Source organism: Excalfactoria chinensis, chromosome 7 (assembly GCF_039878825.1).
Source record: "Excalfactoria chinensis isolate bCotChi1 chromosome 7, bCotChi1.hap2, whole genome shotgun sequence".
NCBI classification, from domain to species: domain Eukaryota; kingdom Metazoa; phylum Chordata; class Aves; order Galliformes; family Phasianidae; genus Excalfactoria; species Excalfactoria chinensis.
This window is the reverse complement of record NC_092831.1, coordinates 12,791,065-12,811,150: the sequence shown is the minus strand read 5'-3', so window position 1 is coordinate 12,811,150 and position 20,086 is coordinate 12,791,065. Positions and strand designations below refer to the sequence as shown.

At 50.5% G+C, this 20,086-nt stretch overlaps 1 protein-coding gene across 1 annotated transcript; it reads left to right on the top strand.

Moving 5' to 3' along the window:
- The first annotated feature begins 1,383 nt into the window (after positions 1–1,383).
- Positions 1,384–18,130, top strand: IGFBP5 (insulin like growth factor binding protein 5). Its single transcript, XM_072341093.1, has 4 exons — positions 1,384–1,845; positions 16,773–16,999; positions 17,141–17,260; positions 17,625–18,130. The coding sequence occupies exons 1-4, from the start codon at positions 1,515–1,517 to the stop codon at positions 17,754–17,756; spliced, it is 810 nt and encodes a 269-aa protein (XP_072197194.1). The 5' UTR covers positions 1,384–1,514; the 3' UTR covers positions 17,757–18,130.
- Positions 18,131–20,086: the final 1,956 nt, after the last annotated feature.

Genomic DNA, 20,086 nt, shown 5'->3' with positions numbered 1-20,086 from the left:
GTCTCCCTCTCACCAGCAAGACTGCAATCAGTCTCACCAACAAGCCCTGCAGATGCAACGTCCCCCTAGCTCCCTAAACTCACAGCTCTCCCACCCAGATGCCCTGCAACCCAATTGCAACAATTTTTCTCCTTTTATATATCCACATATGTATTTAAATAAATATATATATATTTAAAACAGTGCAGATCCCAACTATTTTTTCCCCCTGCCTCTCCCCTCCCCATCCTCGCCTTCCCCTTCCCCCTCCTCCTCCTCCTCCCCTTGTCTCTCCTCATAATATTATCCTTGATCACTGCCCGGGGTTTGAAGCCCAGAAGTCAGAAGCTGCGCACCCCACCCCCACCGGCTCGAGTGTGCACTGATAGGGCCCTGGCTGCTGGCACCCAGTCAAGCTGAGGTGTCATTGGGATCTCAAATTGCAGCTAGGGGCTGGCAGGCAGCCAGGGGCAGTCTATTTAAAAGACAGCCTGTTCTGCAGTATTCAGTCTCTTTAGAAACTTCTCCAGGGGAAAAGTGTTGGGAGATCTACAAAGTGGATTTTTTTTTTCCTTTTTTTTTTTTTTTTCCTTCCCTCTTTCTCCCCGTTTTTTACCGCTGCTCTGCAGACTTTCCAACCAAACATTTCAATTTTGCAGAAAACTTATTTTTAATTCTTTTTTTTTTTAATTCTTTTTTTCCCTTTTTTTCTGCCATTTTGGGGGGCTTTTTTTTTTTTTCCTCTTTCTCCGCTTTTTTTTTTTTTTAATTTTATTTTATTTTATTTTTTATTTTTCAAACCTTGGAAGAGGAAAGCAAGAGGGTTGAACAGAGCCGATCGAAACACCACTTTGCTTCATACCACGCTTCCCAGCAGCTCGCTGCGTCGGGAGAGACTTCTCCTCCTCCTGCAGAAGAAGGGGGAGGGAAGGGGAGCTTTGCATCCCCTCTTCCTTCTCCTGCGCTCTTCTTTTTTTATTATTTCTTTTTTTCCCCTCCTGACCGCTTTGATGCCATAAGAGCAGGACGCTGTGTTTCAAGGAACTTTGCTCCCTTCCCAACCTGCCTCCTCCCATCCCTTTGGGTGCGTGTGTGTGTGTGTGTGTGTGCGGTCCCATCCCACTCCCCAACCCCTGCAACCTGTAGGCTGCAGCTCCCCGTGCAACCTTCTCTCCCTTTCCCTCCTCCTCCCCTCCCTTTCTCTTTCTGCGCTCCCGCGGATCGCCGTGCAGTTCCCCATTTCCAGGCGAAAAAAGAAAGAAAAAGACCCAAAGCAAACGTAGACCCTCTCCCACAGCCAAAAGAAAAGCGGGAGGCTCTCGCACCCCGAGAATAACCCTCAGCCTGGGGTGCCCGCAAGCAGGGGCTGCGCTTTCAGCCCCTTTGCTTTTTTAGATTCTCCAGTTTTCTTTCTTTCTTTCTCTTTTTTTTTTTCCTCCCCCCTTCCCGGAGGGGCCAAGCGGGAAGCAGACGTCCCCCGCCCCCGCCGGCGGCAGCCCCGCGCCCCGTCCCGCAGCATCCATCCCCCCGCCGCGATGCTGCTGCGGCTCCTGGTGCTGCTGGGCGCCTGCCCGGGGCTCTCGCGGTGCCTGGGTTCCTTCGTTCAGTGCGAACCGTGCGACGGCAAAGCTCTGTCGCTGTGCCCTCCGCCGCCGCTGGGCTGCGAGCTGGTGAAGGAGCCGGGCTGCGGCTGCTGCCTCACCTGCGCCCTGCCCGCCGGGCAGCCCTGCGGCGTCTACACCGAGCGCTGCGCCCGAGGGCTCCGCTGCCTGCCCCGCCAGGGCGAGGAGAAGCCGCTGCACGCCCTGCTCCACGGCACCGCCGTCTGCCTCAGCGAGAAGAGCTACCGCGAGCAAGCCAAGGCCGGTGAGTGCCCCGCGGCCGAACCGCCGCTCCCCTCCGCGCCCATCCTCCCGCTGCCCCCCTCCCCCCCATCCCCGCCTGCTTTTCCCTCTTCCGGGAGCGCTTCCGTACCCTCCCGCTTTGCTTTTCCGCCCTCCCGGCTGCTCCCTTTCCAGCTTTCCGCTTGCTTTTCCACTCCCTCCCTCCGCTTGCTCTTCCCTGCCCCCGCCGGCCGCTTTCCCATCCTTCCGGCTGCATTTTCCAGCGTTCCAGGTGCTCTTCTGTGCCCCTCGCTCGCTTTTCCACCTTTCCAGCTGTTTGCCGTCCTTCTGCCCTTTTTTCATACCCAGCTGTTCTTCCTTTCCCCCTCCCCACCGTGTTCTTTCTGGCTGCTCTTCCATCCCCCTACACCACTACCATCACCAGCAGCTGTTTTGCCATCCTTTCAGCCGCACTGCCATCCTTCCGTCCCACTTCTCCCTCTCTTTCTCACATCCCCTGGCAGCTCTTCCGTCCTTGCTGCTATTTCCTCATTCCTTCCTCTCCCCACTCTTCCATCAACTTCCCAAGCCCCCAGTTGCTTTTCCAGCTTCCCAGCTGCTCTCCACCACTGTCACTTCCCCTGGTTGTTCTGCCATCCTTCTATTGCTTTACTGCTTTCCCAGCTGCTTTCCCAGTTACTTTCCCATCATTCTAACTGTTCTTCCACCCCCCAGCTCTTTTATCATCCTCTCAGCTGCCCTTCCATACCTTTGTGCCATTTCACCCATCCTTACCATCCATGCCCTGGCTGAATCTCCTGTTGCATCATCCCACATCACCCTGTCCTTCGCCTCCGGGTTGACCCAACCCTAGGAGAGTTTTATTCCCCCACTTCCCAGCTGCATCCAAGTCCTATCCCAGCTGAATCCTTTCCACCTTTCCTTCATCTCCATCCTTGCCCTCTCCTTGACCCCCTTTCTCTCTACCTCACTGTCGGACCCCGCAGCTTGAGCTCCAGGGGATCCTTTTGGGCAAGGCACCCCTTGCATCCCCCAAACCCTCCAGATTTGGTCCTCAGACTCTGTCTTTCACCTCATTGCAGCCTGCTCCTGGCTGCCTGCTGCTGGACGTTTTTGTTGGGCAAAGGGCTTTAGCGCTGAGAGGTGAAAAGAGCAGGTGCATTAGGAACAGGGAATCCAAATGCAAAAAAAGAATGACAGTGTAGCTAACAGCCAGAAAGAACACATTAAAAGCAAGTATGAAGGCTGGCATGGTAGCAGTAGCGCAAAGCCAAGCTGAAATGCTTGCACCTTGCACGTGACAAAAGCACGAACGCAAGTGCTGCTTCATTCGGGTGCTTGCTGCAGGATCTGTGACTGCTTCAGGGTTGGTTCCCCCTACGCAACACTTCTGTATTTCTGCCATGGCATCCAAGGGGGCAGGGAGGTGTCAAAGGGACCCAGGAAACCACTTGGCAAAAAAAAAGGAGAAAAAGAAAAGCAGAACCAAGGCTCCCCAAGTCATTTTGGTCCAGGAAAACGTCATTTTTGCTTGTTAGCAAGCTGCTGCTTGTACCAGCACAATGAGAGTCCGCTTCTCCTTTCCAGCACCTAATAAATCTTGATGCGTTTAGTATTTTTTCTGTATTGCTACTTGTGCGGTTATGCGCCATCCTTCGGAGCAAACACAATTTCTTTGTGTATATACGTCAACTTATCGCTTTCCCCGCACCAAATGACAAAAAGTATCCATCCTCCCCTAAAACTGACCAGAAACAGCAAAGCTGAGCTCGGCCTTCTGAAGGGGACCTGGATGGAACAAGAACCACAGGGTGTATGGAGAGCAGATCAGGAAGCCAGGACCCCCTTTTGTATCCAGGAGAGCAGGAGGCAGCACGGAACCTACTCCAAGATGAGCTATGCAGAGCATCCCTCAGTGTGTCACCTGCTGTGTTTATTTACCTCGGATGTATGTCCGGGAGGCAGTATGCTTGGGACAGTGAGCCCTGCAGTGAGAGCAGAGCTGAACCTTGCACACATAGCCAGGGTGCCCCATGCAGACTGAAGTACCCAACAAAGCTTTGTCTCTCGGCCTATTGCATGTGTTCCACTTGCCCAAGGAGTCTGGTCCTTTAGCAGGTGCTCTGCATGCAGAGCGTGCCTGGTCCCCTGGTAACATTGCTGCTTTTGGTTAGCTTGGAGTGGGAGGTCCCTTGGAAGGTACAAGGAGGGCAGTAGGACGGAGGGTGCAGGTTTGTTGCAAAACCACTGCTGGCACCACCTGTGCTTTGAGCTTGTACTCCCCAAGTGCCACAGGGGCTCATTTCAGTGGGCTTTGGTTGTGCTCCAATGGGGGAGGCTTTGCAGGAGGCAGAGTGGCAGGTTTCTCCCCAGCTTTGCCAAAAATAAAAAGAAATACATAAATAAAAAATAAATCAGGAATTCCTGAGGATGGGAGAAGGAAAAAAAAAAACTCTCTTGGCATTCGGCTGGTAGCGTGTGAGAACAAAGTATATTTTCATAGGCGTGTTCCTAAGCAACGGGGCAAGGAAAGAAATGAAGTTTGACTTGAACTCTCCGGCCTCTGCCAGTTTGGCCAGCAGCACAAGGACTGTGTGTAGGGGGAGCTGGCCGGGCCCTCCGATCTATCAGTGACCAAAATTGGCCCTGAGCTGTGAACTGCTGAGAAAGAATCAGCACTTTGCAAAATGAGCTACGGGACAGTGGTGAGGACAAGATCTAACTGCGTTTTTATCTATTTCTGCACTCGTGCTGGCTGAGCTGAAAATCACAGATGCTTTCCTCCTTATAGCCAAGGTGGAGGCGCAAGGAGAACAGTGCAGGAGCGCAGGGCTGGAGGCCGGGCTTGGCTCTGCTGCTGAGCAGATGTTTTGCGTGGGGACAGGATGCTCCCGGGCACTGTGCCTCAGTTTCCTCTTCTGTGAGCTGGGCACAGCGGTGCTGAGGAACGCTATGCAGGATGTGCTGCTGGCTGGCGAATGGGTCGGAAATGAAAGCAAATGTAGGATTAAAGGGTTTTGGTAATGCTTGTTTGAAGTAGGCTGATGTGTAGGTAGTGACAGGACGGTCCCTGTAGTCCTGGCTGGCACAGCAGCCAGACACTGTCCTTTACCGAAAGCCAAACACCACTGCTGTGCTGTAATTGACGTTCCTGGTAAAAAAAAAAAAAAAAAAAAAAAAAAAAAAAAAAAAAAGAAAACCCATGAATGAGCTTCATTTATGGCACAAGCTTCAGGATTCTGGGTTTGCTCTGTTTGGTTTAGGTTTTGTTTGAAACTCACCGCGTCTTTCCATTCCGCTGCCCTGTGCTCCCGCCAGACTTCCTCCTGCTGACACAGCAAGGTCAGGCCGAGCGCTGGGAGCACGGGGCACCGAGCGCAGCCTGCCGCCCCAAACGGGCTGGTGGAAAAACAAAGGTTGTCAAATATTTCCTTCTCCTCTGCTGTTCCTTCTCTTTCTAGAAAGCAAGCGAGACTTGGCAGGTTTCCCCACGAAACCGTGAGCCAATGATAACCAGGAGGGGAAGGGAGGGGGGGGGTGCAGAATTAGCGCTAAGAAAATTGTCTTTGCTGCGTCAGCTGGAAGCAGGAGGAGGAGGAGGGCTGCAGAGCCCAGGTTTCCTGCAGCTTGCATTGGGTGCAGTCCCTCATCCAGCCCTACACGTTCCCCACCCCTCTTCTTTTCCCCCTCCCTTGGCTTGGCGATGCAGGATGTGGACACAGGGTTTTGGGGTGGGCAGCAGCTATGGGATTGGGGTGCAGAGTCAAGCACAGGGTCCTTTGTGCAAAGAGCTTCCAACCTGTCAAGGCAAAAGCTACACAACAGGCCTGCAAAGCCTCCTATCCAAAACAGGAAAAACCCCATTTTTCTTCTCATCTGAAGTATCAACAATAGCAATATATTTAAGAAAAGAAAAAAAAAGAAAAAAAAGGTGGAATCCACCAGGTGCCAGCAAGAAAACTGGGCTTCTGTGGTGTGCATTTACGGGGGTGGGACTGGTGGGGTGGTTCAAACAGGAAAGGAGGGGCCTTGGCTGGAGAGACTTTTCGGCAGCCTGGGTTTCTAAGGAAGGAGCGAGAATATTAAGTAGCTGATCCAAACGAAATTCCTGCCTGGTGCCAGCAAAGTTCACCGGAGCAGAGACGTGGCTCTGTGCGTGCGTGCGTGCGCGAATGATGGAGCTACTCCAAGCTCCCGCGCACGGCTGTCAGCCTGGACCGGCTCCCAGGGAGCCCGCCCGGAGCAGTACCACTGCCTACAGTGTCGGGGCTGGCCTTACATGGGAGGCTCTGCAGCTAGGAGGGATGCTGGAGGCAGGCAGTGTGCCTCCTGCCGTCAGTGCTCGCGTACCAGCATCCCGTGCCTGGCACACGTTTGGCACACGCATGTCGGTACAGCAGGGAGGAGAGGCAGTGAGTCGGCTCTACTTGCACTCAGAGCACGGCGCTCTGCTTCCTCCTAACGTCCGCTGCGAGCTCTGCTCGCTGCACTGAGCGGCTCTGCGCCAAGTTTTTATGGCAGTGGTGGCTCCCAGTGCTCGTTACCCAAACTGGGAAGGCTGGGAGCAGAGGAGAAGCTGCAGAGAAATGTTGTGACTTGTTTTTCAATTGCACCAGCTCAGAGCAGATAAAACGGCCCGTGGCATGGCAAATCTTGCCTGTATTTTTTCCCAGGCACTTAGTAGTGCTAATTCAAGGTCAGACATAAATGAAAGTGGAGTTCGGTTTGAGCACACCTGCCCCTCAACGTGGGCTGCTGAGCAGCAGACTTATTATGCACAGGGAAGATATGCATGTGAACATACACATACATGTACCCATGTTCACACACCCACACACGCCTGCACAAACATTTAATGTGTGCAAACATACACGCAGCATTTTTGTCTCTGGGGGCAGAATGGTTTTCTGGAAGCACGCATAGATCTCTCTTACGTGGTTCTGCTTAATGACTAGAACATGGGTGTCTGGCCATAAAGATCAGATACTGACACGCTGAGCTGCCTACCCCTTTCTCCCACAGAGGACTGAGAGATGAGATGCAGCAGGTGAGCATATCTACAGGAGGTAAGGGGAGATAGAGGCATGATAGTTCTCTGTGCCAACTGGATGGAACTGAGCTCACACACCGTGCTGGGATGTGGGCTGTATTTTCTGGAGGGACTAAGTCTGTGTAAAGTACTCTGACAGCCTGAGTAACTGGAGATACCCCAGTGAAGGTGTGGACAGGCTGTGGCTTGCTGAGGGCTGTCCATCCACCTCCCCTCTGCCTGTCCATCCATCTCCTGCCCCATGCCAGGACTGGAAACACATGTGGGGGGCTGTGGTGACTGGCGCTGGGAGTCTGCAAGCTTCTCTTTGCCAAGGTGGCAAAATATGGCCTTTGGGAAGCTGGGAAATGAGACTTGAATTGGGAAAAGATGGCAAGTTTGGTGAGATGTGGCAAGCTGAGAACAAGAAAAGTAACCTCCAGTGCTGAGGAGGAGCAAGCAGCAGGAAGATAGGGTGCATGCAGAGATCAAAGATGACACAGAGAGTTTGGTTTCCCTAGCAGCCTGCATAATAACCACGGTAGTAAAGAGGCTTTTTACAGGTAGAAAGAAAAAAGATCAGTATAATCTGCTTATCCTCAGGACAGGTGTAACAAAAAGCACAAGGATGCTCTGCTGCAAGGAGGAGAGGGCAACCTCCAGGCTGGGTGTCCTCCAGGGTATGTGTTTGAGGCTGGGAGGCCACAGAGCAGCTGTGCTCATGCTCCCAAGCCCCAGGGATGCCACTGCAGATCACCAGGCACAGGTTACACTGTGCGTCAGCCTGTCTGGGAAGGGTCACATCACATCTGATGAGAAAGTAGTGAAATCCCCTGTCGTCTCCCCACTGCTCCCCCATCAAACACTCTCTTTCTGTTCCTTCAGCTGTGTAGCCAAGGCAACTCTCAGCAAGATGTTGTTTTTGAAGTGGCTCTCTGATGGTAGTGATCTAAGGGGACCCCTTAGTGTTTATGTCAATCCACCTGCTCGCAGTTAATCCTCGCAGGAGCCAGCATAATGTGTTTGCAGAAACTTGGGACTGGGTGGTTTGATGTAAGCAAGTATGCTCTCAAGTAAGCCATTTCTCAGAATGTTTTGGAGGATCTGCTGTCTGCTTATGATGTTTCCAGGACAAGTGTACAAACTGCCCTTCAGTCCATCTCAGATAGCCACCAGCATCTGGTTGGAGGGTCATGCCTGCCTCAAGCTACATTTGCATCAAGACCACTGGCTGCACATCATTCCCGAGCAAGGCTTGGTCCTGAAAGATGCTGTGTACCTTTTTCTCATGACTGAGACTCAGAGCAACGTAGGCACCTAATCCCCTCTTAGGCACCTAATCCCTTCCGTGGGAGCCAGCTACCTCAGTCCTGGAAAGACTGAAGGGGAAAACCTAGAGATACTGTTGTAGGATGGGAAAGCATTTAAAAGCTGTCTGCCTTGAGGGCTGTTATTGCAGAGTTTGGTTTGTTTGCTTGCTGGATGGACACGGCTGGTTCACTGATGGAGATAACTGTTATGTTGATAGAGATAGCTTGTCTGGTTGCTATTGAAGGGGGAGAAGGTAATCCTGAGAGATACTTAAGGAATTGATCCTCCAGCTAAACAAGAGTAGGAATGTATCTTAAAGGTAATAGTAGGGGCCAAGTTGACTGATAGTCATATATATATATCATTTTATTTTTTAAACAATATAAATATTTTCTTTCTTCCAGTCCGAATGGAAGTTGCCCTCTGAAGAAAATTGAATCTACAGACCTTTTCATTATTCTTGCTTAAGAAATTAAATGTTGTGTATTGGACTAATGATGAAACCCTTGTAATTAAGCCAGGGAATGGTGATGGAACCTGGCTTTCACTTTTGAATTTAAAAGAGATGCAGGAAAAGTGAAAAAACAAAAAGTGTAGCAATCACAATAGACATACATGTGGCTGTAACATTCCCTTTCATTTGTGGCTCCTGCTTTCCTGAAGAAATAGCAGAAGTGGGGCAGTTTTTACTGCATCACTTCATAGCATTCAGTTCTTTTATTTTATAACAGACAGGGAGGCTTGAAGCTGTGGGGGGGAAAAACAGCAGCAAAGTGCAACAAAGAATTAGTTCCGGGAAGACTCAAGACCCGTTAGAGTGATCTGAGTTTCAGACCCCAAAATGGAGGCCTATATCCTGTACGCTTTGCTCCATTGAGGAAATTTTGATGTTTTTTAACATTGAAAAGCATCTTTGCATACTGATGGACCAAGAGAAATTGGTTGGGTTATGCCACAGTACAGTGCAGGGAGGCAGATGGCAAGGGGGGGCAAGAGCAGCTGTTCAGATCAGGCTTGAGCAAGTTTCTTCTTAGCAGTACTGTCAGAGTGTGAACATCAAACTTCGGGTACTGTTTTGTGGTATTTCTTAGGTGAATGGAGAGATGAAGTAATGGCAAGCCCTACCCAGCCTGGCTTTCTGATAGAGGGAGCCATTGAGGAAGCAGAAGGGAGGCCTGAGGGCAGAGGTGGAAATCTCATCACTTGAGCTCATAAAAGTCAGGTCGGACAGTACATGTGACAATGTGTCATCTGGTGCTGACACAGAGATGAGCAATGAATGATCTCACGGATCTTTTCCATCTGGTTTAAGGCAGAGCTGTGAAAGTCAGGCTGAAGTCCTAGAAACTCATCCAGGCTCAGCGGGAGGTTGCAGTCATAGCTGCACGTGTGAAATATTTGTGGGGTTTGACCAGTTCTCATTCAGCACCTCAAACAGGTGCATCTCCAGATTCCATCTAACAAACCTTCACCTCCTTCTAGAGGGAGGCAAAAGGCTCGGCTTTCTCATCTTTATGGAGGAAGGAGGTGTGTAGTGTTGGAAGAAAACCCCCCAGCAGCAGTTGCTTTTCAGGTCGTCTCAGCTGGTAGCCAGATGAGCAGTTCAGTCCCTTTTGTTTTCATTCAGAAGATGTGAAAGCACTTTTGTTTTCCATGAAGGGATTTCCTTTCTTTTTGCCACAGCTAAGCCTCTTGGAGAAGCTGTCAGCAAACAGTTGAATGATGTTTGTCAGGAGCTTCTCTAGATTTTACTCACTTTTACCATCAGTTACACAGAGACATCCATGCAGTCTTCTGAGTTTTCCTTCTTCACTCTTTTCTGCTTTTAGTTCCTTGGCAGCATGGTATCTTCGATTCTTTTATTGCAACCAGTGGAATCTGCCACTAGGGTGGATTTGTTGGAAAGCGTACAAGACTAAGAAAGACTTAATGATTTCATCCTTTCCAGGAAGAAAAAGTATATCTTGGTCACTATGGTGTTGCAAGATGATTTATTTAGATTTCTCTGGATCATTCTTCAATTCATCTCTCAGACTCTTCTGCAGCTTCAGCATATGGAATGGGAAACATCTGCAGACTCCAGATGATGTGAAGCAAATATGTTTTATCTTTCTATCATCAGTGCATCAGCTACAGGAGCTTTTTGATGTAAATCTGATCCTGAAATACTTCCTTCCTCTCCACCTGCCAGTTCACTTCCCTGGCAGATAACTTTGTTCAGGAAATGTCAGGCTGATACAAGCAGCTATCTAGAAGCAGAGTGCCTGCAGTTTTCAAGATGGTGCACATCAACATTACCTAATGGAGATGGATGGATGTTTGCTCTTTTTTTTAGGAGGAAGAGACTAGAAAGTTTCCTAACCTGGTTACTTGTTGGGTATTTTAGGTTGCGCCTTACTAGAAATGATTGGATTGCTACTGTGAACCACAAATTTGGTCACACTGTCTGTTTACCACAAGCCCTCCCCCCAACTTTGTGTGCCTTGTATACACAGTGCAAACTCTCAGGCCTGTGTTGGGAACTGACCTCAGTCAGATTTGAGAGCTCTCAGGAGAGAAAGAGCCAAATCAAAGACATCACCTCTTGGTGAGCCCCAGTCATTGCTTCTGCATCTTAGGCCAGTAACTGCCCAGCTCACCATCTGAGACCCAAGCCCAGCTCTTCCAGCACAGTGTGGATGCTTGGAGCCTGTTGAACTAACAGCTAGCACGTGTAGGGAGGGAAATGTTGTCATGGAGCTCTCCATATCCAAACCTGCTTTTCTGCTTGCTCTGGAGAGTTGCTACCAGGGAGTTTTACTTTGTGGCTGCAGCAAAGAAAGTCAGCTCAGGGAAGTATCATTTGGCACACAGCTGCACTGATCCTTCTGTGTACTTCTAGCTGCCACAGCTTTACTTCTCCCACATCTTTGGCATTTGCCGGCAGTGCAGAGAACTAGTGCTGACCCGGAGATCCGTTCCTACAGATAGGCCCTGTGCTTCCATAGCAGAACTGATCATGAGCTGGTTCCCTTGAGAGCTTCTTCCCACATGCTGAGCTGCATTTCTCCTCCATCCGGCTTTGTGTGAGGACACCAAGGTCATCAGGGCAATGATCTCCCTTTCCCATGAATCCTGTGTGAACCTGGGGGCAGCCCAAGCACCTGATATTCACGCTCTGCAGGTGAGCCCTGGCTGATGCAGCAGAATCTGCATCCACAGGTTTCTGCTGAGACATTAATCTCCTGAGAAAAGAGCTGGTCTTCCAGGCTATTTCAACAAAGCCCAAGCAATACCTTGAGAGAAAAAAAGCCCCAGTGTAGTACATCCCTTTGCCATCTGTCTCCAAGGCTCTTCAGGTGTCCCTGAGCATCCTGCTGGGTCTCAGCTTAATAAAATGAGATAAGTCTTAACCTGGGGTTGAGTACTTCTAGCCGTCTGGCTCCTTTTCCATCCCCTCCCTGAGCTTGGTCCCACTGAGCCACAGACTTCTTCTAAATATTGCCTCTGTAGCACAAGAAAGAGAGGTCCTAGAGATATTCTTCATGCTGTCATAGGGATTTAAGGCACCAAGATATCACAGAGCTCTTTTACAAAAGCATCTGTGGTTTTTAGGCTGTGGTCTATGCATTTTTTTGTGGGAGCTTCACAGTGTTTTGACTACTGAAGACTTCCTTGCATCAGTCAGCAGGTCACAAAAGTAATTTGCTTATTTTTGCAGCTCTTTGGCTAATTCCCAGTGAAGGAAATAGAGACTGGGTTTTCTTAACAGTGCACCTGTATATGCAAGACAGTTTGGCACAGCCTCCCATGAGAGCTGCATCATAATCTGCAGATAGACCCATACTGAAGAGGGGATGGGATTTACCTTTCTCACTTCAGCTTAAGTGAGACCAGTGGAGTCACAGGAGGAGAGACTGTGGCCTCTAGAAATGCTATGTTCCACCCTAAAATAACCACCATAGCCAAATGATGGGGCTTTTTGCAGTTTGGAGGGTGCAGTATCCCCACAGTTGACCTAGACATGGCATTTAGCCATCCAAAAGCCTCTGTGTCAGGTCTGTTGTAAATGCTTGTTGCACGTGTTGTGGACTCAGAGGAGGTGGGATGGCCATCAGCAGAGCTTGTCCTTTCCAAGCCAGGCTGCTGTTTTCCAGCCCTTCTCAGTGTGTGGTGCCTCCTCCCAGTCTCTCATCGCCTTCAAGCATCACCAGCATGCTCTGAACCCCCACAAAAGCACAAAAGTTCATCAAAAGTCCAAAGCGCTTTGCAGCTGGCTCTCCTGCAGCCAACGCCCTGGGCTGGTGGAGGGACTGGCTGCAGCCTGCATCCCTGGCCTTGGCTGCTCCTCCTCCTTGGCTGGATGGCTGCTGTGGACTCCTGACATCACTGCCTGACTTCACCGGGCGGTGGTCCACGGCAGTGACCCCAGCCCTGGGCATTGTGCCGGAGCCAGCTCTGTGGTCATCCAGACAGGGCTGGGGGTCATTCATTGCCACGCTGTACCGTTCTGCCTGCTGTGGGAATGTAAATGAGCTTTTCTTCTTTAGGGTGGTGAATGGGCTGGTCCCTGTGGACTCTGGGGAGTTCAGGAATGCTTTTGCTCAGTTGTGATCTCTGGCTGCCAAAGGGTGCAAGATGAGCTGATGCTCCTGCTCTGCATCCCATTCCTGCATGCCCATTGGAAATGCAAACACTGTCCCCATATGCTGAAGGAGGAATTTTCCTCTCTTGGTCACAGATAGAAGTGCAGGCTGGAGAAGAACTTGCCCATCCCCGGTTTTAGTGTGGGTCAGGAGTGGGGGCAAATAGGGGAAATACATAAAGTGAATTATTACCAGCCAGAGACCTGAGCTCAGAATTCACACATAAAATCCAATCTGAATAAAAATAGGTATATCTTTCACATGATCTGCAAGTGTTGATGCTGCTTTCAGGGGCAGCGCCAATGCTTCTCCTTTCCCAGCCAGAAGCAGCCGAGGGAAGCTGCTTTATGCTGCCCAGCCAGAAGCAGCAGCAGAAAGGGTAGAGAGGATGGAGAAATGCTGTTGTTCCCATGCTGAAGTTTAACTAAGATCCCTGTTACATCTTTCTTTAGCACCTTTCTGATTAAATTGTATATTATGTTAGTGCTTGTGCTGTAAATAGTAATAATCATGATAGTAATTGCTGAGCAAGATTGGAGGCAATGGTTGTGCCTGTACTTCTTAGGCGCACATGTCCTTTTTTCCAGTTTTCGAACAGGACAGCAAGTTCCCTAACAGCAGCCTGTGGATGTAATGAGCACGGATCATTAGCAGCAGCAGTCAATAGGTACTTTTCCTACCTTCCTGCCAGAAACCAATGGAAATTTGTTACAAAAATTCAAGCCTCCCAGTCATTTGGAAAACACTTCCTGCTCAGCTCTGCAGTGCAAATGGGCAGGGAGGCAGAGTTCTCACACACCCACGTTCACACTGTGTGGGCTTCGCATGTGTTCAAAATCTCTGGAGCATGAGTGATGGGGCTGGTTTGGGGCCAGGTGTGAGGGGGTGCACAGGCTGTCCCAGTCGGTGACTGTTGAGGAAAGCAGAAAGAATTTGTGGCTTCCCTGTGACCAATATTTTGCTGTTCTGTGTCCTTATTACACTAGAAGGGTAGAAACAGTTCCTGGAGGGAAGAACTGCTACAGAACTTGTCCTGGCCAGCCCTGGTGCTAAGCCTTCAGCCCCTAGGACATGGGACAGCCCACACTCAGCTAAGGGTACCTTCTGCCTCCTGGGGCTGATGGGAACCTGTATGAATTAAGGCATCTTAATCTCACCTGTATGAACTGGGACATCTGCTGAGTAGTGACCTCCTCCTGAGGGATGTGGAGAAGGGTTGATAGTGGTGAGACGCACCCATCTTCTGCTGCCCACTGAGCTGAGACTGAGAGGTGTAGTACACCCTGCCTCTGCACACAGTCTGCCCGCAACCCAGCTACCAGGTTGGCAGGGTAGATGGGAGTTGGCCCTGGCTGAAGGCAAGAAGGGGCCACGCATCAGACCAGATGATGACAGTGAGGGAGGAGAAACTCCTGCCTCCTTCCTGAGTCTCAGACTGATGCAATTAGAGCTCCTTCAGGGAAACTGGGTGTTCTTCCCACTGGCATCTCCTTGGGAGCAGACACACAGCCGTGTCAATGCTGCCTGCTGTGCACCTGCCCTGTGTGGCAGGTGGTGGCTGAGGAATGAGCCAGTGGGTAAGGATGGGTTGGTAGATGATTCTTTGGAGATGCTGACACGGTCTCAGTGGCATGGAGTGGCTGCAGGTTGATGCAGGTCAGATGGCTGAGGGGCAAGGGAGGGACTGAGGGTAGCCAGTGCTGCCCCAACGCTGCCAATCCCCTCATGTTGATACCATGAAGGTCTCTCACCATCTGCCCAGAGCTTGTCAGGAGTTTGTATGTCAGGGACCTCTGCCCTTCAATTTGTCAAAATTGGCTTGTTAGTATCCAATTAGGGAACATATGGACAGGTGTATGAGCTTCAGCCTTGTTGCTGGAGGAAATTAGGTTAAAAATCACCAGAGGGCAGAGAAAAGGGATCTATGAAGTTCTCACTGGGAGATGAAGACCTAAACAAGACACTGTTGCTTCCTCTAGGGAAGGGAGGGAAAGGGAGCCAAAAGGAGCCTGTTCCATTTGCTGCTTCTGCTCTGCAGGAAGAGCTGGTCTCAGGTGGGAGCTGGTCAGATTTTCGTGCACAGCAGCCCTCGGCTCCCTCTGCAGAAGAGCTCCTTTGCTTCCCATCTGCCCTTGCCGAAAGGGCTCCATGTTAGCCCCTGGCTCCCAGCCTGTTCTGGCTTGCTGTCAGCTTGCAGGAAGCAGAGGAACAAGGTGTTTGCAGAAGCTCAAGTTGCTGACCATATGAGTGGACACAAGCCGCTGCAAACACCCGTTGCACCACGATTCCAGGGGACTGGACACTCTGTGCTGTTTCTGTGAATCCTCGCTGCTGTGTCCTGTTTGTTATTGCAGGGCTGTCCAGGTAACCATGCCTGTCTTGTTTGCTACTGCACAGGTAATGAGCTGCAACCTGTTGTGTTACTGTAGGATTGCCTGCTTCCAAAGGGCAGTCCAGGGAGATGCCTAGCAGTCAGTGGCGGGGGGGACTCTAGGGACAGAAGAGGCAGTGTGTCATTGCTGTGGGAGGGCTTGTTCACTGAGGATGTCTCGTGGTTCTTTTCAGACTTTGGACTGCAGCAGCATCTTGTGGCAAAGTATGCATTTCAGCTGCACTCTGTACATTCCCAGTATAATCAATCTCTTCTCTATCCCCTGTCCATCATCTCCTTATCATAGAGGAGTGACTTTGAAATCCTGCAACAAGGCAAAAAATGTGGGCACATGAATGTCATGGGACAAATTGGCAAGAGGATCCTGTCCTGGAGATACGTGTCCCAAACATGATGGATGGGGTCATTTGTATTGCATTGGGTAGTTAGGAGGGTGCTGAGTCTAGTATGCCGATCAACCTGTGTTCTTGTGGAAGAATAAAAAAGAAAAAGGAGACTGCTTTAGTAAATATGTGTCCATGGAAAGCTTCCCGGCTTTGAAAAGTGGGAGTCCAGTGACTAGCCTGTCCCCTTGGCCATCTCCAGAGCCACCGACAGGTTGCATGCACCCATGTGCAGCTTGGTGGCACAGCCATCTGCAGGGACACTCATGTCTACCTTGTTGTTTCAGCCCTTCTGGTGCCTGTCATCCTGCTGTAGTGGCTTCCCCCATGCCTGCCTGCTGGTCCCAGCACAAACCTGGCAGCATCAGTACTGGTCTCCCAGGAACCAAGGGCTGGGAGACCAGCAGCCTCAGGAGATTTAAACCGTATTCAGATTTAGTCCAGATATAGCCCTTTTTCACTCTGGTGGCTGTACTAAAGGTCACAAGTCAGCTAAGTTTAGACTGTCATCAGCTCTCTCCTATATATATCCGTGTAGGGCTCCTGACTGCATCCATCCGGTGCAGGTCATGCTGAGGCGATGTGAGGGGGTGCATTAGGCCATAGGCAGAGCCTAAATGTGTTCCTCCCTTACCCGTGGTATCATCAGTGATAGCTATGGTCAGGCAGCGTTACTCTGCAGCATTGCCTCTGGCTTTACCTGCGTCACTGCAGGCTGAGGACTCTGGTCAATGTCTTCAGCATCACTGCTAGTGTGTCTGTCCAGCAGTGTGGCAGCTTTGCTAATTGATAATCTTTGAGTTTGGAATCTTTTCATCTCTGAGCATCACTGGCTTTCGTTCTTGCATCTGTAAGGCTGAGATGTGAGTTTATCACTTAATCCTCCTGCCATTGCTAAAGAGGGACTTCTCCCCCATGTTTTGTGTCCTCTCTGGTCTTCTCTGGGTGAGGGATAACCATCCAGATAACCAGTCATTCTCTACTGAAACACAGCAAACAGTGGTGGCCTTGTATTGGTGGTTTTTTTCTCCTCCATGCCCAGAAGATATTTTTCTGTCCTGAGCTTGGGATCACATGAAATACACACCAAGTCCCAAAAGTTAGGATAAAATCAGGGCTGTACGATTGGCATTTTTGGGCACAGCATTGAGCAAGCAAACCCTTGTCAGCAGCTGGAGACCTGACAGTTCTGTGTCCCTTTCTTTCCAGAACGGGAATCCCGTGAGCATGAGGAACCAACCACATCGGAGATGACGGAGGAGACCTACCCGCCCAAGGCCTACCGGCCCAAGCACGGCCGCCTCTCTGACCTCAAAGCTGAGGCCCTGAAGAAAGACCGCCGGAAGAAGCTGACCTTGGCCAAGTTTGTGGGCATGGCGGAGAACACAGCACATCCCCGCGTGGTCATCCCTGAGCTCCGGCAAGAGTTTGAGCTGGTAGGTGCTGCCCACTTTGCCCCATGGAAGGGGGGCTGCAGGAGGGCTTTGTGCCTCTGGCATGGGCTATTGGTAGCAGGGACCAGGGGACATTCACAGCTCTAGGCTCCCTGCCTAACATACCACATTGCTCCCTTGCAGGGCCCTTGCCGCAGGCACATGGAGGCCTCCCTGCAGGAGCTGAAGAGCAGCCAGAGGATGGTCCCCCGTGCTGTGCACCTCCCCAACTGCGACCGGAAGGGATTCTACAAGAGGAAGCAGGTAAGATCCACATAGAGTCACAGATGCTCCCCACATGGAAAGGCTTTATTCTGTCACCACTCCAGGTGGAGAGAATTGAGGTTTTTCTTCCACTGGGCTAAGCTAATGGGGAGATTGCAGTAAGCCTCCCCAGGAGTGGTCGGTAGGGGTAGGCCTTGTTGTTGGCTCAAAGCATAGTCCAGCCTGAGTCTAGCATCCTGCAGAAGCTGGTGGGGTAGAAGGAAATGGAGAGCTCCAGGCTGGGAGATGGAGGTGATGAAGTAAAAGAAGCGAAGTGCAAGGCTGAGCTTCAGTCCGAGCACAAAGGAGGCAGTGGAGGGTTGTGGCAAGCTCCTCATCTCTGCACTTGTGTCTCTCTCCCCAGTGCAAGCCCTCCCGGGGACGGAAGCGTGGGCTGTGTTGGTGTGTGGACAAATATGGCATGAAGCTGCCGGGGACTGACTACCTGAGTGGAGACCTGCAGTGTCACGCATTTGACAGCAGCAACGTGGAGTGAATTCGCATCCCCTCCCTCCGCCCCATCACCACCCACCCAGGCTCCCTCCCACCCTCCCCTCCGCACCTCCCTGCGCCCCAGGACTCCGATTCCTTTCATCTCATGTAAGAATAAAAGAGAGGAAAAGAAAAAAGAGAAAGAGAGGAAAAAGAAAAAGAAAAAAAAAAAAGATAAATAAGGGACAAGGAAAAGGAGAAAGGAAAAGAAAAAAAGAGAAGAAAGGAAAAGTTAAAAAAAAAGAGAAGAAAAAGAAAAAAGAAAAGAAAAGAAAAGAAAAGAAAAGAAAAGAAAAGAAAAGAAAAGAAAAGAAAAGAAAAGAAAAGAAAAGAAAAGAAAAGAAAAGAAAAGAAAAGAAAAGAAAAGAAAAAAGGAGAGGAAAGGAAAGGAAAGAAGAAAAGAGAAATACAAACCCTGAAGAGACTGAGGACTCGGAATCTACAGCAGTGTCTTGACAACAAGGACTCAGCAAGGAAAGGACAGAGCCAGAGACAAGCCAGCTTTGGGTGCTCCGCCGTCCCGCACCTCTCCCTGCACTGCCTGCACACCCCTGCTGCCGAGCAGAGCCCATGCTGATGTAGAAAGCTCTCCAAGTTGGTGATTTTCTAGTAGGGGTTGCGGGCAGGGTTAATTTTTCATTTTTTTATTTTTGATTTTTTTGTTAGCTAGTCATTTTCCAAAGGGCCTGGAAGGAAAACCTTGCAGCCATCAGCATCTCCCCTCCTTGCTCCGTTCCTCTGGAGTTTCTTCCCTATATCGCTGGGATGCATTCAAGTCAATCTTATCTCCATCCTAAATGACCATCCTGATCCAAGCAGGTTTGGACCGTGCTGGGAGGAAGATGAGGAGGAGGAAGAGGAGGAGCAGGATTTATTGCGCACCTGGAGTTGAGCTGGGGAGGGACACAAAGCTTCTGCAACGGCATGAATACTCCCCACAGTATTCGTGAACATCAAAAAGAAACAATCCAGAAGGGAGAAATACCCTTCTCAGTGCAGCTCTTGAGACTTGGGAGGTCAGAAACCTGAGTTTTGGACAAGTGAGACTCTGAACGTCACCCATGTGGGTATGGAAGCATTTGTGGTGTGCATGTATGTGCACAGATGTGACTTCTCCTCCTTGCCTGGAAACCTTCAATTTGTGGGCTTCAGTGTAAGCAGGGGGGAGAGCTGCCGGGCTGAGCAGGAAAGAGAGTTATAGAGGTGTTCCATTCGTGTCAGCTCCGTGGTTGCTCCACTACTCCCCAGAGTGAAGCAGGCATATACTGGGACAGGGGGACTGGGGACAAAACCCTTCACTACCCTTACTGACATGGCAAAGACCAACTATGGAGATTATTATTTTTTTTCACAGCCAGAAAAGAATAGTTTGCTCCAGTGGGAAAAAAAAAGAAAAAAAGACTTTGTTTTGTCTTGGGTTTTTGTTAAGGCTGGATTATAGCCTTTCCTAAGGGTAGGAGAACACCAGTCTCCATCTTTTGCATTGAGGAGGACACTGCTGACGTCTGCCACAGCTGACTCCCTCTGCCAACTTGCCAACCTGCAGTGAGCTCTGCAACAGGTCCTCAGGATGTGTAACCCAGGACCCAAATCCTCATTCAGCAACAGCAGCCACCGCAATGCAGAGACCCACTGCCTCGGGTGTGCTTGGACAGCTGACAGCTGCCTTCCTGACTATTTCATTGGGTTTTTTATTTTCCGTGTTGGATTTTGGGACTCAATTCCCTCATGACAAGGGTCTTTGTGATGGCTGTGCTGGGAGGATATCCTGCAGTAAAGATGAGTCATGGGGTCTGGGCATAATGGCCCTGGCACATGAATGTGTACCTGGAGACATCTGAAATACGCATCTGATCTTGGGGGGAGGATGCAGCCAGTGTGTCCCCCAATGCTGGTGTGAGCCTCCTGGGACTGGATATGGAAGAAGAGAGGGAGCCCAGCACCAGTGGGGCCAGGATGAGGGGGACTGGGTGCTGAGGAGCTCTGTTGGAAGCTTCTCCCCATCACTGGTTCAGTGCTGTCACTGTAGTGTCCCATGAGATGGGATCAACCCCGCGGGCACCCCACAAGGATGCTTGTCTAAATGGAGGGCAGGACTGGATGGTCCCCAGATTTTATCAACAGACTTCCATGAAAACCCAGTGGGGCACATTTGGAGCTGGGAGTGAGGTGCCTTCCCATGCTGAAAAGAAGAGGGAACTGCCACCATATATGGATCTTGTTCCCCCTGCTGAAAAAAAGGATGCAGGAATGGGGTGATGGGGTACCCCCCGTGCCATGTTGCTGGAGGGGAGCTGGGGCTGGGGCAAATGGAGCAAGGTCAGATCAAGCTGG